Consider the following 16726-nt stretch of genomic DNA (forward strand, 5'->3'; position numbering starts at 1 on the left):
TCTTCGTCGTCAATGGCGAGGACATCGCCTTGGGATCCCTTTGGTGGTACGTTCACGCTGGGATCTCCTGCTTCCTCGTTCTATTTGCGGGGATAATGTCGGGATTGACCCTGGGATTGATGTCGCTGGGCCTCGTCGAGCTCGAGATCCTCCAGCGGAGCGGAACCCCAACTGAGAAGAAGCAGGCTGGTAGGTTTCTGCTCAATTTAGGGTTTTGATGAGGAGGATTCAGTGGGGTTTTTTCGCCTGACTGCTTGTGCTTTTTTGTTAAAATTAGTAGTAGTTAATTCATTTGGGGTCGATTGTTTCGGGCTGACCAACGCGCAATAAGTTCTCGTGCCTATATTGTTATTGAAAATATTGTATGTAGGCTTTTCAGTCCTGGAGTGCATATAAAGATCCTTAATGCCAGATTAGAATTTGCACCAGAGTTTAGATTTTTTTTCTCTCTCTCTCTCTCTCGTAATTGTTTGTTACTTGGAGGGGTTTTCGTAGGAATCAGGCAGACATTTGGGTTGGACGATGGTATTTAGTGGTGATCAACTGATTTGGGATTGTTAAACAGAACAATCCCAATTGACTCAGTGATTAATGAAAGTTACGTGTTTGGGAGTCCTTGACTGCAAGTAAGGATCCGCATGTTGCGGCAGGGATCGACGGAGGTTAAAAATTCCCGAAAAGTTCAGATCTTTTTCGAACAGTGATAAGTAGCTACTTCAACAATTTCATTTAAATCAAAATCTTCGGTTTTGCGCCGGCTGATGGAGATTTAGCTTTCTACTTCACCCTCTGGCCATGGGTGATTTCCATTTGGAACCCTATGTCAAGGAAAACAGAGAAAAGGGAAAACTGAGAATAAATTTGGCGAGGAATCGCTTAAGGGGGCGATTAGGGGCTTAAGGGGGGAGAAAAGACTGGTTTAGTCCAAGGGTATTTCAGTAGTTTGGCACTCTATGTTAACTTATCGGTCTAATCAACTTAAAAGCATTGGGTATTGATTGAGCAAATTGGAACTTTAAGGTACAAATTTAAAAAAGGGTGGAACTTGGGGTGTTAAAGTGCAATTAAGCATATTATAATGGAAGCATGGTGAGAAAAGGCTTGCTTATGAGAGTTATGTGTTATTGAGTTCTGGAGCATGCTAAAGGGTCCCTGTATTCAGAAGGCTAATGTTGTGAACCTTCCTTTAAAACCCTGAAAAATTGCAATGTGATTATTATTAATATTTTGAGGGGTAATAAGGGCTTAAATACTCAGTTGAATATTGATAACTATCCTGCACAATTTATTTTCTTTTCAACTCACTTATGGCTAATGTAGACTTAACATTTTAGCATGGAAAGGCTAATTTCATAGTTCATATACTTGGTTTTGTATGGATAATTGTATTAGCATTTTTATAGACCATCTCCTTATCACACCTTGGTTCTGCCTGTTTTTAAATTAAAAGTTTAGAATGTAAAGCGATGACTTTCTCCATTCTCTATGTTCTTACGTCACCTTTTTGGACTCTTTCTCTTCCTTTTAAATATTCTGTTTCATTTCTGAGTTTTCCGTCATAACATTTTCTAACTGATGCCACTACAATCTCAACCCCATCAGTCTTAACCCGATGAGTGCACTGCTCCTGGATTTTTTTTTTTTTTGCTGATAATTTGAATCTCTCATATCTATATTTTTTTTCTCTCTTTTACAGCTCACATCCTTCCTGTCGTTCAAAAGCAACACCAGCTTCTGGTGACTTTGTTATTGTGTAATGCTGCTGCCATGGAGGTAAAGTGCTTACTTCTACTTTTACCTGAAATTTTTCATAAAGGTGCAAACCTATGTTTCCTGGGTACTTCTAATATGGAACCTTACCCATACCCATACCCGACACTTCTTGGACACTCCTTAAATATATACATATAATTATCAGAACTATACTCAATTATACAATGCATGTTTAATTTAAAACACTCATCATACGATTCTTAGATATATACCCTACTCTTCACATCTATTTTGTAACTTGTTGGATAAGAGTTGAGTTCATTTCAGCCTTTAAGAGCTACGATTTAAAAGGGTTGTTTACGTATATAGCTGGCAACTATCATTATATCCCAGTAGTTTAAATCATGTCCCCGTACCCTACCTTTTACAAATTTGCCATGTCCCATACCAGCACCTGGACCTGTACCAGTACCCATGCCACTCAGTTGCAAACACACTATATATCCGTCATATATGCATAATCATAAATGTGATACATAATGGAAATCAGAATCTTTAGTGAGAGTTCATGCAGGAACCATTAGTATATCTTGTTCTGTATGCACATCAAACTTCTCTTGGATGTGACTTAGTGGTTATGTTTAAGGCTCTTAACTGAGATAGCTAGACGCCTTGTCCAGCAAATCACGTTTTCCTCCAAGGTTAAAAACAACGGTTCCCAGAGGTACAATGGACATACTTGTACTGATCCGATCCTACTATTATCACTTTTAAGATTAATGATTATGGTAATTTAACTAGTAAAAGAACAGAACAATTGAAAAGGTATAACAACTTAAAAAAACTGAAAAAATATTAGTACACGTTCAGCATATAGTGTACATTGAAGACAATAACTATGTGTGGACAAAACCTCTCTATTCCCAAGTGAGCAAGAAAGTTGCCTCATGGTGGCATTTTATTTTGCATTACTATTGTGTGTGGTACACAAAGCATGTGATTTGTTATGGGAAAGTTTAATTATTTCATAACACATTGTCATCTTTATATACCAAACAGTTTGAATTCTATTCAGCAAAAGGATAAACAAAAGCTTGCCTTCATTTATGATGTGGAGAATTATCAAGTTTTTTCTCCATAATCGGATTGAGCATGGGTGCAAGGGCTTTATAGAAATATTTAACGAATATACAGCCTTGTATTAACTTGATGCCAATCATTTAAACAGGCAACATTTTCGTGGCTAAGAAAACAATTGGTAGTAAAAAGGCTTGCCTTGTGGGTCAGTTTTTTGTGTCAAGCTTAGTAAATGAAGAATCTAGTTTCGTAATTTCTTCTAGACTATGAAAGAGTTTAAACAAGGGGCAAGGTTATAAAATATAAATTTCTTGAACTGAGTTATTTCTGACTCTTAAGGCAGCATGTAATGCCAACTAGCATGTCCATCAGATTGCCTATTACCCGTAGTTATTAGTCCAATACAATTTGTTGCAAAAATAAGCACTTAAATGAAGAAGGAAAGTATTGCTAGCCAGTTGTCGTTATTGGGAAAGAGACCTGCCTCTGCATTTGAAAGTCTGTGATAGGCTTTTGCATGAGTCTTTAGCAATATCTACCAAATGTACAGTGAAACATGTGCACTATGCAGGAATGTTATATTTGATTTTCTAGTAGGGTTTCTCATATTTTCTCTCGCAATACAGAGCATATATGTTTTTTGCTTTTTCCATTATCACACCTTCTCTTAGATCTCTCTGTCTGCATTCATCCAGGCCCACAGGTAAGCAATAGGATGCAATTTCGGAAGCTGCCTAGATGTTAATATTTGTATATGTACTACTAGCAACTGTGGCTAAAGATCACTTAGGTAATTTCATTATTTGGTTAGATTAGATTATCGATAGAAAGATGAACTCGTATAAGTGCTATAATCTTGAACCTCCTTGTGGGTGGACTTATATGAGAATGTAGGATGATCTCATCCAGAAGAAAAGCAAAAGAAAGAAATCTGATGGGTGCTGGCTTATCCCATGGAATTTAAGCACTGATATTTCGCCTGACTTTGATTGGATAAAGATTGTGGTTGTTCCGCCAACTAATGGATTGGTGTGTTTAGTTATTCAATTTTTGAACACAGTCTAAAATTGTTTGTTAACCTGTGGAAATAAAAGTTTCGATTGGTAATCCCATACTGTTCACCTTCACCAGGTTTTCTTCTGGAATTTGAATAGCTAACTGCATATTGACTAATTCTATTGCTAATGCAGGCTCTTCCTATATTCCTTGACAAGATATTTCATCCGATTCTTGCTGTTATCTTATCTGTAACATTCGTTCTAGCTTTTGGGGAGGTATGATGTCTGTTGTTGTTCTATTCACTTTGGAGCTCATGAAGGTGGGTAATTATAAGAGTTTTTTAATTAACCATGGGTTTACTTGTGCAGGTTATTCCACAGGCCATATGTACAAGATATGGTCTGGCTGTGGGTGCAAATTTTGTTTGGCTTGTCCGTATATTAATGGTTGTTTGCTATCCAGTAGCCTATCCCATAGGGAAGGTATAAAGATACTAACCTCTCTCACTTTCATAGTGTTTGTTACTTTTTATGTTGACACACATGAGGTAATCAAAAGTTGTCATTCTAGAGCTGGATATTTGATGAACGAGTCTTGACAAAGTGGTGTGAACTTATGAAATATTGTTCTCGCTCAAGGTTCACTATCCGCTTCTAACTCATTAACCAAAGACGTCAAACCACAATCTTCTAAGGCATATGTATGTAAAAGAGACGGACTCCAGGCTCTGATAGTGTGTGACCTCAAATAGTGTGTGAATTTATTTTTATGTTACAATGATTTTTGAAGTATTGACAATGCGGTTATGTATCACCAATATCGTGTTGGAGATCTAATCTAACTGAAACCGACCAATACTACTAGTATAGGCTAACAGATAATACAAGCAAATATTAGCTATTAATGAATAATAGAGATACAAGGTTTGATCAAAAGATTGTTTGACAATGTTCTATTGAGGAAATCTATAAAAAAACAGAAATTAGCAACTAGAAAGCTTGCAATTAAATTGAATTATTTAATGTAGCAACAATTCTGATGTGGAACTCCCAAACTACTAATGTCGATACAAATAGAACTTGAACTGCAATCAATACTGAGATTTTTAATCTTTAATAATATATAGATTAGATAGTCTAGATTCATATGACACTGCTGAAGGTCAAGATTAAATGTTTGCATTGGCTGCTTTTTGCTCTTTTCCTGTGTGTATTTGGGCTATTTTAACTTCATGTGGCTTGTTTGTAATTCTTGTTCGCATTTCATGATTTCTTTTTCTAAGTTGTAGTAGTTTACAACCTTCTCATATTCTCGTGGTATATTTCTTTCATTTTTAACCTAGGTTCACATAATCTTTATTATGGTTGTTATCAACATAAACAAGCGCTGTGGTGTTCTAGCAACTTAGGTTTACTTTGTTGATTGCATATGTTTACTTTCCTCATTTTATCATGATTTGAAGTTTACCAATTAGTTGTCCATTGCAATAAATCATAGCCTGAGAATGTGATAACAACTTAGACTACTCTTCTCAAATTCTTGGGGCATCCAAGCTTCTAGCGTAAATGGTTGGTGCTTTCTGCTTGCTTTTGCTTTGTGGAAAGGCACTAAGTGAGATGATTTGTAACCTTCTATTTTTCCTTGCTTCAGCTTCTAGATTATGCACTTGGACATAATGAGTCTGCACTTTTTAGGCGTGCTCAGCTGAAAGCTTTGGTGTCTATCCATAGCCAAGAGGTATAAAGTTGTACTTAATTTCACAATTGAATGATGTCATATCTATATTGCAAGTTGTTATTAATTGTGTTAAAATTGTTGTGAAATAATTTTTTGGTTATTCTATTATTATTTTGACCATGCAATTTCATTGGTTTTGACATATTAGGCTGGCAAGGGTGGAGAACTCACCCATGATGAGACAACAATCATAAGTGGTGCATTAGATTTGACTGAAAAGGTATGCATCAGAATGAACTTATAAATAGGTTGTTAATAGTTGGTTTCCTTCAGTCCTGATTTTTGAATACCAGAAGCACGCAAACACAAAGCCAAGAATTTGTTCTTTATATAGGTTGCAAAAAATTTCTCCTGAACAGACTTTGAGATGGCAATCAATTGTGCAGCTCCAAGTTTTCGGATAGGAGTATTCTATACAGTTCACATTATGTCTCTATATGAGGAGTGTTTGATATATTTATACTATTTGTTTTATAAGGACAAGGAAAAGTATTTGGGACTTCTGTTGAAAGTGATAGCTAGGGACCGGTTCATTAGTGTTCGATTTCGATCAGCATCAGCTATTTTAGGATGTCTTGGTTATATATGTCTAGTTTTTCATTTGATGGGTGTCATGTATAAATTAAAATTCTTTGATAGTAGTTTGGTCTCTATTGAATTGTCGGGGTGCTCATTGGAAGCCAGAATGCACTTGATTCTTCTCCAGCCAAATAAATAAATAAAAGAAGAGGAAAAACAAAAAAGCTACTGCTTGTCTTTATAGTATTCCTTAACCATTTTTTCCTAATCATATATCCCTTTTTATGTTCCACAGACTGCTGAGGAGGCCATGACGCCCATTGAGTCAACTTTCTCTCTAGATGTCAATTCAAAACTGGATTGGTGAGTTCCAAACTTGAAAGTGATATCAATGCTTTCAAGTTTCTTCTTTTATTTTTATGTTACATCTCAGAGTCCTTTTAGTTGCTAAGTAATTGGTCCTCCAATTGGCTGATAATTTCACAAGTTGATGCTGAGAAAAACTTGTTTTACACAATGGATGGCATTTCCACTGCTCTTAGAGCAGTTTTTGTCTGTATATGATAACAAATCACTGTCCTAGCACCTGGGATTTTAAGTAGTGACATTGTTTATAATTAGAGGAAAAGATACAACTACTTTTTTTCTTTTTTACTTTCAGGGAAGCAATTGGCAAAATTCTTGCTCGGGGACACAGCCGAGTTCCTGTTTATTCGGGAAATCCAAAAAATATTATTGGCCTTCTCCTGGTATGTATAGAATATATAACACGCTTGTATTCCTATTGGAGTAAGATTGAAAAGTGTTTTTATACTGTACCATGTTTCTTACATTGTTGATTGGAGCCAGGTGAAAAGTCTCCTCACAGTTCGCGCTGAGACAGAGACACCTGTTAGTGCTGTTTCAATCAGAAGAATTCCAAGGTTTCTCAATGTCACACTTAAGTTCATTGCTTATTTAGGATCTATGTGTTCATATCTTGAATTCTAACAGGGTTCCAGCAGATATGCCTCTATATGATATACTGAATGAATTTCAAAAAGGCAGCAGTCATATGGCTGCTGTGGTAAAAGCTAAAAATAAAGGAAGGAATCCCCCACCTGTGGATGAGAAGAAACCGAAAGAGAGTAAAAACTGTAGTGGAGACTTGACAAAACCTCTACTTTCTAAAGTAGAACAAGAAAAGGACAGTGTTGTTATTGACATTGAAAAACAGCAAAATCAGGTTAATGGAAATAAGCCAGCATCTTTGCAACAGAATGATGCGTCCCATATAATTGGTCGTGTACCAGAGGATATTGAAGATGGTGAAGTCATTGGTATCATCACACTCGAGGATGTATTTGAAGAACTCCTGCAAGTAAACACCTTTCTTATGATTACTGATTTTTGTTCTTATTGTCAGCACCACTCTTAACTTTGATCTATCTACAATTTATAGAGACAAAGGAATGCCTTCTACTCATTATTCTACCGTGAGAACCCATACCTGCATAAAGGGGGGAAATATGAAACGGAATTTTCATTGCAGATTCTTTGTGTATGTGAAATAAATGTGAATAATATCAAGTCGAATCAATTAAAAGGCCACTGCGTTTATAGTTATCTATTGGACTGAATAATGATCTAAGATGGTGATTTTTATGTTTCATGTAATCCTGTATAAAAAATCTATTATTTGTTGTCACTACTATCCCTGTTATATTATTTTCTGCAACACTAACAATGCCTATCAGTTCTAGTTTAACATTCCCATTCATAATTAGAAATTAGTTTAAAAGATTGCCTAAAAACTTTACTTTTATGCTTCAATGTTACCTTCAATCAGTCTCAACATTTAAAATTTACATTTTGCAATGCTTGAACCATAACCTAATTCTGTCTAAAGTATTATTATGCCTCTTGCTCTATGGTGGAGATACTTTCTCAGAAAAATTGTATATTAAACATGTATCTTGATATTTTGCAGGAAGAAATAGTGGATGAGACAGATGAATATGTCGATGTCCACAAAAGGTGTGCTGTAGAATTAAAACTTATTTATTGTGCTATTTATGAGTAAAACTTATTTATTATTCTGTTATCTGTTTCTCGCTCTAACTAGCTTTCTACAGGATACGCGTCGCAGCTGCAGCTGCTGCATCTTCGGTTGCTCGAGCTCCATCTATTAGACGGTTAACTGGTCAGAAGGCTGTGGTAAGTGATTTTATCTTGCTTTCTTTCTTTTTTTTCTATTTCTTTTTGGGGTACAAGGAACCTTACATTAGTACCAACAAGTAAACCCCAAGGTCCGCAGCCCCCCTTCGCAGGCCTGATCTAGGTTAATAGCAAAAGTGTTGCAATGCCTATTAATTAGAAATTAGAAATAGGCATGCCGTAGACCCAAATCGACCCTTGGCCTTTTGAACCAGTGCCCCAAGCCCCAACCACTAGGCTACTTTTTGGGTTTAATGGACAAAATAATTTTTCCGGACTGCATGGCAGTTGTCAGAGGAAAAAAAAGCATATCTAATGCTTCACATCAGTAACAATCTCAAGACCCCTGTGACCTAGATCGGTTGATAAAGGATCCTAGGCAGTGATAATAATAATATACTACAAAAATTCAACCGAAAGGAGGACAATTACATGTACCCTCGCTATCCTGTAGTAGTGTTGTAGCCTGCTCATATCCCCTAAATTTTTTATTAGGACTTGCACCTTCTGTATCTTATTATATGTCATTAGTTTTTTGCCCTTGATTTAGAGGGCAATTTAGTCTTTTTATAGTTAGAATAAGGTAAAAGGCAATTTAGGCATGAGAGGCCATGTTTGGCAAAGGGTAAAGGAAGAGAGATTAAATAGAATGATTAACATAGTTAGCCCATTTGATAATCTGAAGGACTAAATTATTAATCCGTTCTATAAGTTTTATTTTAGCCCTTGTGATCATTTTTAGTGTTTGAGAATAACAAGGATTTTGACTATTTTCTTTATAATTAGAGGGGTTAACTATTAATCCTTCTAAATAGGAATATTAGTAAAACCCCTCATTTTGAGGGGTTAACTCATTTTAATCCCTCTAGAGGGGTTAGCTTAACCCTTCTGTATTTTTTACGTTTGGTAAATTATGGAGGGTTAACTCACTTTAACCCTTTTAGGCCCCATTTGGCAAAGGGTTAAAGAGAAGGATTACTGTACTTAGCCCATTCGATAATCTGAAGGACCAAATTATTAACCCGTTAAATAAGTTTTATTTTAACATTTGTGATCAGTTTTAGTGTTTGGGAATAACAATAATTTTGACTATTGTCTTTATAATTAGAAGGGTTAACTCGTAATCCTTCTAAATAGGAGTATTAGTAAACCCCTTATTTTGAGGGGTTAACTCATTTTAATCCCTCTAGAGGGGTTAGCTTAACCCTACTATACTTTTTATGTTTGGCAAATTATGAAATGTAAACTCACTTTTAACCCTTGTATAGATTTTTTGTGTTTGGCGGGTTAAGAAGGGGTTAAGTCTCCTTAACCCCTCACTTAACCCTTTGCCAAACGGTACCTCAGATTATCGAATGGGCTAAGTACATTAATCCTTCTCTTTAACCCCTCACCCTTAACCCTTTGCCAAACGAGGCCTTATAGATTTTTTGTATTTGGCGGGTTAAGGAATCTCCTTAACCCCTCGCTTAACCGTTTGCCAAACGGCACCTCGTGGTACAGGAGGTGTATATGCAATTAATCATTTAAAACAGTACAAGTTCCATTTATAACAATTGAATACATTTTTAAGTCCTTTTTGGATATGTCATATAGTCTGGTATATTGATGATAAATTGCTTGCACCCTGTATCTAGGTTGTTTTTGTTGTTGAAGTTTTTCTTTTTTCTTCTGCCAGGGAGCTCAAAATCGACAAGGACAACCTGCCGGAATATTAAAGAAACCTACCGAAGGAGATGTGAAAACACCACGAAATCAAGTAACTCTCACAGAACCTCTCCTGGGAAACAAATAATATGCACGAAATGCATCTCAGTAGCACCTTGGAGGATGTAGTCTGAAACCGAGGAAATATGCATGCAACCTTGATTTTGAATTTTGTGAGACCGTCGCGTTGATGATGGGTTATGTAGTTTTGTAGCAAGAGAGATACTGTACTAAGAACATAAATTATCGGGTATATAAGGAAATTGGTAATTTTGCTGGAATGTAAGTAGTTTGCAAGTACATTGCGTTTAATCGTAGTGAGGATTTGTGTACGGTGGGGAGTCTTGTTGAGTGCAATGACGGATGCTCAGTCTTCATAGGCTAAAATTGTCTATAAACAGTAATGTAGGAAGGACTTGACCATGCGTCTTATTAGAACTCACCGCATGGGAGCGGAGAGTTCTGACCAGTAAAGGAGGCAGGTAACTTTCAAACCTGCCCCCCTATTTTGTCCCTGAGCGGCCTAGATGTACTGCTCGTATGCGGCTCGTTCTGATAAAATCAGAACTCGAAGGACCCTGCGCTGGTTGAAAGAAGGGCAACCTGGTGCATGAAGCTTCTGATATGCGTAGAGTCTAAAGTATGCGGCTCGTTCTCTCGTTCTGATAAAATCAGAACTCGAAGGACCCTGCGCCGGTTGAAAGAAGGGCAACCTGGTGCAGGAAGCTTCTGATATGCGTAGAGTCTAAGAAGGGATGGAACCTGTTTTTAAGTCCATTGTATGCAGCCTTGCCTTGCATTTTTTTAATTTACAAGAGGATGTTTCTGTGACTTGAAACACAGCTGTTGCACAAAAATATATAGAGAAATTATCATAAGCGTTTGGGGTGTAACAAGCCGTAGGGCAATAAAAAGTCTAATGAATAGTTATTCTAGTTTATATGTCAACTATTATTATTCTTATATGTTTCTTTATTAGCTAACATGCCTTCCTTAAAAAGATTACGTACTTTCTATATTAACAAATAGAGTTAAATTAGGATCCTCTCCAATTTAGTGGTAAGAGCCTGTTTGGTTGCACTGAAATATTAGATGTAAGAAGCATATCAAATAAGTAACTTCCAAAATAATTGAGTAGCAGAAGTAACACATTTTTCTGTTTGTTTTATAAATTTTTGAAATCTAATAAAATAATATTTTTTCCTCTTCATTCTTTCTTGTTTTATAGCCATTAGAAATTTCTTCTGATCGCTCCTTTGGCGCACACGGGAATCAAACCTAGGCACCTCACGAAGCAGCGATATGGTTTTGTCATGTGACCTATTGGATAGCCATTAGAAATAGTTGTTAGGAAGAGAGAAAGACAATCTTTTTAGATTTTATTTAGAAATGGGAAATATCCACATAATTAAAATTTTTAAATTTATTCTTAAACTCCTGTTTCAGCTGCATTTGAACCTTGAGGGGCAGAAAAAATTTTAAGAAGCAGGGATGCCACATAGCAGAAAAAGATTTAAGAAGCAAGGATGCCACATAGGTGCCATATTGGTATTTAAGGAAGTACCAGAATAGTTTTTCCACAGAAATAAACAAACTTTCTTGCTCAGAAATAGCAGAAGTAGCTTTTGATTCCATTACTTTAGCTACTTTATATCTATTTCCACGCAAACAAATTGACCCTAATTGGAGAGGGTCCAATTACACCAGTTTTCACCGTCTACTTCAATTTTAAGGCGTTCATTCTAATTTTAAGGATAAGATTAGGCAGTGTTGTAAATAGCAACAAATAGCAACGCAATACCTGCTACAATATTGGTAGTGGCCTATGCCCACACTGCTATGGTTGAAAGTGGTAATTTTTAGTGGCATTGACGTTATCAACTCGAGAGAGCGGCCATAGCGCATAAAAGTACTGAAAAATGTTAGATTTTTTGGTCAAAACTGCTTTCCAAAATGAGTTTTCAAAGTATATATATATTAACTACAAGTACTTTCATAATTGCTTAGTAGCCTAGTGGAAAGTTAAAGTTTTGGTGTTTTAAAAGGTCCACTGTTCGAGACTTGCCAAAGGTAAGCCGAGAAGTGTTTTATTTTAATTAATCTCTCATAAGTTCTAGTGGTCGTGGGCCGTGGGCCAATGGGCCGGGGATCAGGGCTAATCGGGCTGAGGCGCTAAGTGGTGCTTTGTTAGGCGTATTTTGTACTTCGCACGGAGGCATCGAGGCTAGGTGGCGCCACATTGGCTGCCACGAAGGTTGCCTCGCAGCATACGGACGAGCTACGCATTCGCACGAGGGTTTGACCCTAGCGTTCTCAAGATCAGACAATGCTCCTCTGTTTGACAATGTTCGCTCATTCGACGAGGTTCGCTCGTTCGATGAGGTTCACTTGTTCGACGAGGTTCACTCGTTCGACGAGGTTCGCCTGTTCGACGAGGTTCACCTGTTCGATGAGGTTCGCTCGTTCGACGAGGTTCGCCCGTTTGATGAGGTTCGCCCGTTCGACGAGGTTCGTCCAACAGACGAGGTTCGTCTGATTTGCTAAGACGTGACTCTCGCGTTTCGTAGTAACACGTCCATTGATTGCCTCGTACTCAGGAATTAATGCATGTAGCAGTTACGACAGCATTTACATTAATTTAATGGATTGTTATTACAATCATAATTACCATTATGATTTGTAACAGTCATATTAATTGAGGGTGACTCTTGAGCTGGCCTTAGAGACCTATAAATAGTGCACCTTGGCAGCTCTTGGAGAATACTTGAAAAACAAACATCGGATCAAGGTGATCTTGACGTTGTTGCTGCTGTTGTGCTGCTGCTGCAGAAACTGTGTCCAAAGGAACTTGCCCTGAACCGAAAGGTTTTGAGCCGAAATCTTTTAAACCAAAAGGTTTTGAGATTAAGGAGATCTTTGCCTTGACCGAAAGGTCTTATAGATCAAGGAGATCTTAACAGTACTGGGTTGGTGTATACCAAACTACTGTACTGCTATTCCTGTAAGCAGTTTGGCCTTAGGATCCTTGCATCGGAGTAGGCCAAATATTGCTTTAAGCACAGAGTTTCACAAACGCACAACAGTTAATTTGAAAAAGTTTAAAATTACAGGACATCAACTTTTACTATTTTTATTCCAGATTTAACCATAATCTCCAACAATCTTAAAGTAATAATTTCTAATATATCATGGATCCCGCGAGGACTCTTGGAGTGGATTGTCTTAAGTTAGAGAAATTTGACGGATCCAACTTCAACGCATGGCATCGGAAAGTAATCTTCGGGATGCAACTCCTGAAGATCTACTTTGTGGTTTCTGAGGAGAAACCCGATTTTGAAGAAGATTCTAAGTCTAAAGCCTCTTGGGCTAAATATGATCATTTCTGCAGGAGTTATCTCCTTAACTGCCTGACCGATCATCTGGCAGATGCTTACACCAACAAGCCCTCTGCAAAGAAAATCCGGAATGCTCTGGAGGACCAATACAAGGATGGGGAGAAGCTTTCCAATTCTCATCTCATTGACAAGTTTCTAGACTTCAAATTCGAAGATGATACTAAGGTTTTGCCTCAAGTCAAAGAGCTTGAAAAGCTTGTTATTAAGTTGAATGATGAAAAGATCAATCTTTATCAAACCTTCATTTCTGGTACAATTGTCAACAAGCTTCCTCCATCTTGGATTTCATTCTCCATGGACATTCGAAGAAGGAAAAGACAAATGACTCTGTCTGATTTGAAGAGGTTCATTCGGATCGAGGACGAGATTCAGACTCGCACAAATGATGAGCTCCTTGCTAAGCAGAAGGCGTCTGCTAATATGGTAGCTGCTAACTCTGAGAAGGGTATCAGTTCTTCCTCTAAGAAAAAAAGTTTTTTTTAACAAAAGGAAGAATCAGAATCCGAAGAACACGAATGTTCAGAAAAAAGATTTTAAGAAGAGTGGCAAATGCTTCAACTATGGGAAGCAAGAGCATTTTGCTAAGGACTGCAAAGCACCGAAGAATAGAACAAAACATAATGTTAATCAAGTTGATAATTGTGTGGATATGCTCTTCCAGGTGATAACTCCTAGCAACATCTCTGGTTGGTGGTTAGATACAGGTGCTACCTGTCATGTCTGCTCCAACAGAGATTTGTTCTCTTTTTATGTTGCTGCCAAAAGGATCAATGATTGATCGTTCTGTGGTTCCCATTCTTGGAACTAGGACTGTGGTGCTAACTCTTTCTTTAGGGAAGACTCTCACATTGAAAGATATGAAACATGTTCCCTCAATTGCCAAAAACTTAAGTCTCTAGAAGTATGTTGTGTGACGCAGGTATGAGACTGGATTTCCAAGGAGGAAAGATAGTGTTATCTTTTAAGAAAATATATTTTGGCAATGCATATCGTATTGATGGAATGTATAAGATCAGTACTATTATACCCAACTCAGTTGTAAATGAAGTATTCTCTTCTGCTTACTCCTCTGTATTATGGCACAATAGGCTGGGATATGTAAATTATAGAAAGATGTCTAGCATAGAGAAATTAGGATTACTTTCAAAATATGGGGGTAACAAACTTAAGAAGTGTGAAGTTTGCACGCAAGCAAAGCTGACAAGGAAGCCCTTTCCAATTGTCACAAGGAGTACCAACCTATTGGATCTGATTCACTCACATACTTGTAATTTCAAGAGCTTTGTCACTCGAGGCGGCATGAAGTACTTCATCACCTTCATTGATGATCATTCTCGCTTCTACCACATCTACCTGTTGAAATCTAAAGATGAAGCCTTCAGTAAGTTTATCGAGTTTTGGACTCATGTGGAGAAGCAACTTAGACTTCAGATGAAAAGACTCAGGACCGACAAAGGAGGAGAGTACCGATCTAAGGAGTCAGAAGCATACTTCAAGGAGCATGAAATCATTGCTGAAATTACGGCTCTATATTCTTCGTAATCTAATGGGATTGCAGAAAGAAAGAATCGCACATTGACCGAGATGGTGAATTAGATGCTAATCACATCTGGCCTACCTACCTGCTATTGGGGAGAGGCTCTGCTGATGAAAAACTGGATTCTAAACAGATTACTCTATTCCAAAAGTGATAATATTCCTCACTAGTTATGGTTGGGATATCCAGATCCTTTGGATAATCTTAAAGTGTGGGGTGTCTCGCATATGTTCGAGTTCCAGATATCATAAGGCTTAAGCTCGGACCAAAGGCAAACAGATTGTGTTTCTTGGCTTTACTGAAGATAGTGATGCTTGCAAGTTCCTAGACCTTGGAACCAACTCCATCATTGAAGCTCGGGATGCAGAATTCTTTGAGGATAAGTTTATCAAAGAAAAAGGCTTATTGCTCAAAGATATAATAGAAAATGCTAGTACGTCAGATGCACCAGAGGAGCCAGTTTCACGAGAGACTGAAAATTTCAATGATGAAAGAGTTACCGAACTACCTTCCAAACGTGTTAGGAGATAGAAATATTTTAGAAATGACTTCATCACCTATAATGTGAAAGGAGACCCACAAACTTTCCAAGAAGCAATGCAGTCAACAGACGCTCTCCTGTGAAAAGAAGCTATAGATGATAAGATGGATTTATTGATCCAAAATCACACGTAGGAGCTGGTGGATGTACCTGAAGGTGCTAGGCCTATCAGCTGCAAGTGGATCTTCAAGATAAAGCTTTGTCCTAATGGTACTATTGAGAAGTACAAAGCAAAACTGGTGGTGAAAGGATTCTCTCAGAGAGAAGAAATATATTTTTTTGATATTTATGCACCAGTTTGCAGAATCACTACCATCAGAGTGCTTATCGCATGGGCGACGATAAAAAGGTTCATCATACATCAGATGGATGTGAAGACTGTCTTTCTCAATGGAGACCTTAAAAAGAGATCTACATAAAGAAACCAGAAGGACTTAATGTTCCAGCTGGTAAAGTGTGTAAACTTATTAAGTCTCTATATGGACTTAAGTAGGCACCGAAACTCTGGCATGAAAAGTTCGATGGGGTTATTCGTAATAATGGGTATCAAGTCAGTGAGTCTGATAAGCGTCTATACATCAAGATCGATGAAGGAAAGATGATTGTTATCTACCTCTATGTGGATGATATACTAATCATCGGGAGTGATTTAAAGATAGTAACATCTACCAAGAAATTTTTATCAGCACGGTTCATCATGAAGGACCTTAGAACTGCGAACGTGATTCTCAAAATCAAAATTATATACTCTGAAGAGGGTATTGGATTGTACCAATCTCATTATGTCGAGAGCATACTAAAGAAGTATGCTACTAAAACCTGCCAGAACTGTCAGTGTCGTATGATTACAACAAGAAGCTTTGACCGAACACTAGAAGACCAGTAGAGCAGCTAAGATACTCAAAGATCATTAGGAGTCTTATGTACGCGATGAGCTGCACAAGGCCAGACATAGCATTCGTTGTAGAAATACTTAGTAGGTTCACAAGTAATCCTGGAAGCTTCATTGGGATGTTGTCTAGAGATTGATGAGATACTTGAAAGAAACTACAGGTCTGGGCATATACTACACTGGATATTCGACTGTAATCGAAGGCTGTTCAGATGCTAGTTGATGCTTAGAACCAGATGAGTGCAAATCAACTGGAGATTTTGTCTTCACCATAGGTGGAGTTTCCGTCTCGTGGAAGTCTAAGAAGCAAACTATGATTGCACAGTCATCGATGGAATCTGAGTTCTTCGCACTCTGTGTTACGGGAGATGAAGCAGAGTGGCTTAGTTGTTTTCTCCGAGACCTTCCATTGA

At 37.5% G+C, this 16726-nt stretch overlaps 1 protein-coding gene across 1 annotated transcript; it reads left to right on the forward strand.

Annotated features, from left to right (window-relative positions):
- On the forward strand, positions 7-10280 carry LOC109842663 (DUF21 domain-containing protein At4g14240-like). The gene is made up of 13 exons (XM_020411511.1): positions 7-189; positions 1697-1773; positions 3981-4064; positions 4158-4271; positions 5440-5526; positions 5675-5746; positions 6341-6408; positions 6707-6794; positions 6895-6968; positions 7039-7405; positions 8015-8061; positions 8160-8241; positions 9920-10280. Exons 1-13 carry the CDS (start codon positions 96-98, stop codon positions 10034-10036), a joined length of 1371 nt encoding a protein of 456 aa, XP_020267100.1. The 5' UTR covers positions 7-95; the 3' UTR covers positions 10037-10280.

This window comes from Asparagus officinalis, chromosome 5 (assembly GCF_001876935.1).
Source record: "Asparagus officinalis chromosome 5, Aspof.V1, whole genome shotgun sequence".
Taxonomy (NCBI): Eukaryota; Viridiplantae; Streptophyta; class Magnoliopsida; order Asparagales; family Asparagaceae; genus Asparagus; species Asparagus officinalis.

What these genes read in the sequence shown, in the direction of transcription:
- LOC109842663 (XM_020411511.1), top strand. Translation starts at nt 96, where the DNA reads ATGTCGGGATTGACCCTGGGATTGATGTCGCTGGGCCTCGTCGAGCTC. An exon ending in TAGCCTATCCCATAGGGAAG is followed by an intron (nt 4,272 to 5,439) that starts GTATAAAGATAC and finishes TCCTTGCTTCAG; the next exon opens with CTTCTAGATTATGCACTTGG. An exon ending in GTCAATTCAAAACTGGATTG is followed by an intron (nt 6,409 to 6,706) that starts GTGAGTTCCAAA and finishes TTTTACTTTCAG; the next exon opens with GGAAGCAATTGGCAAAATTC.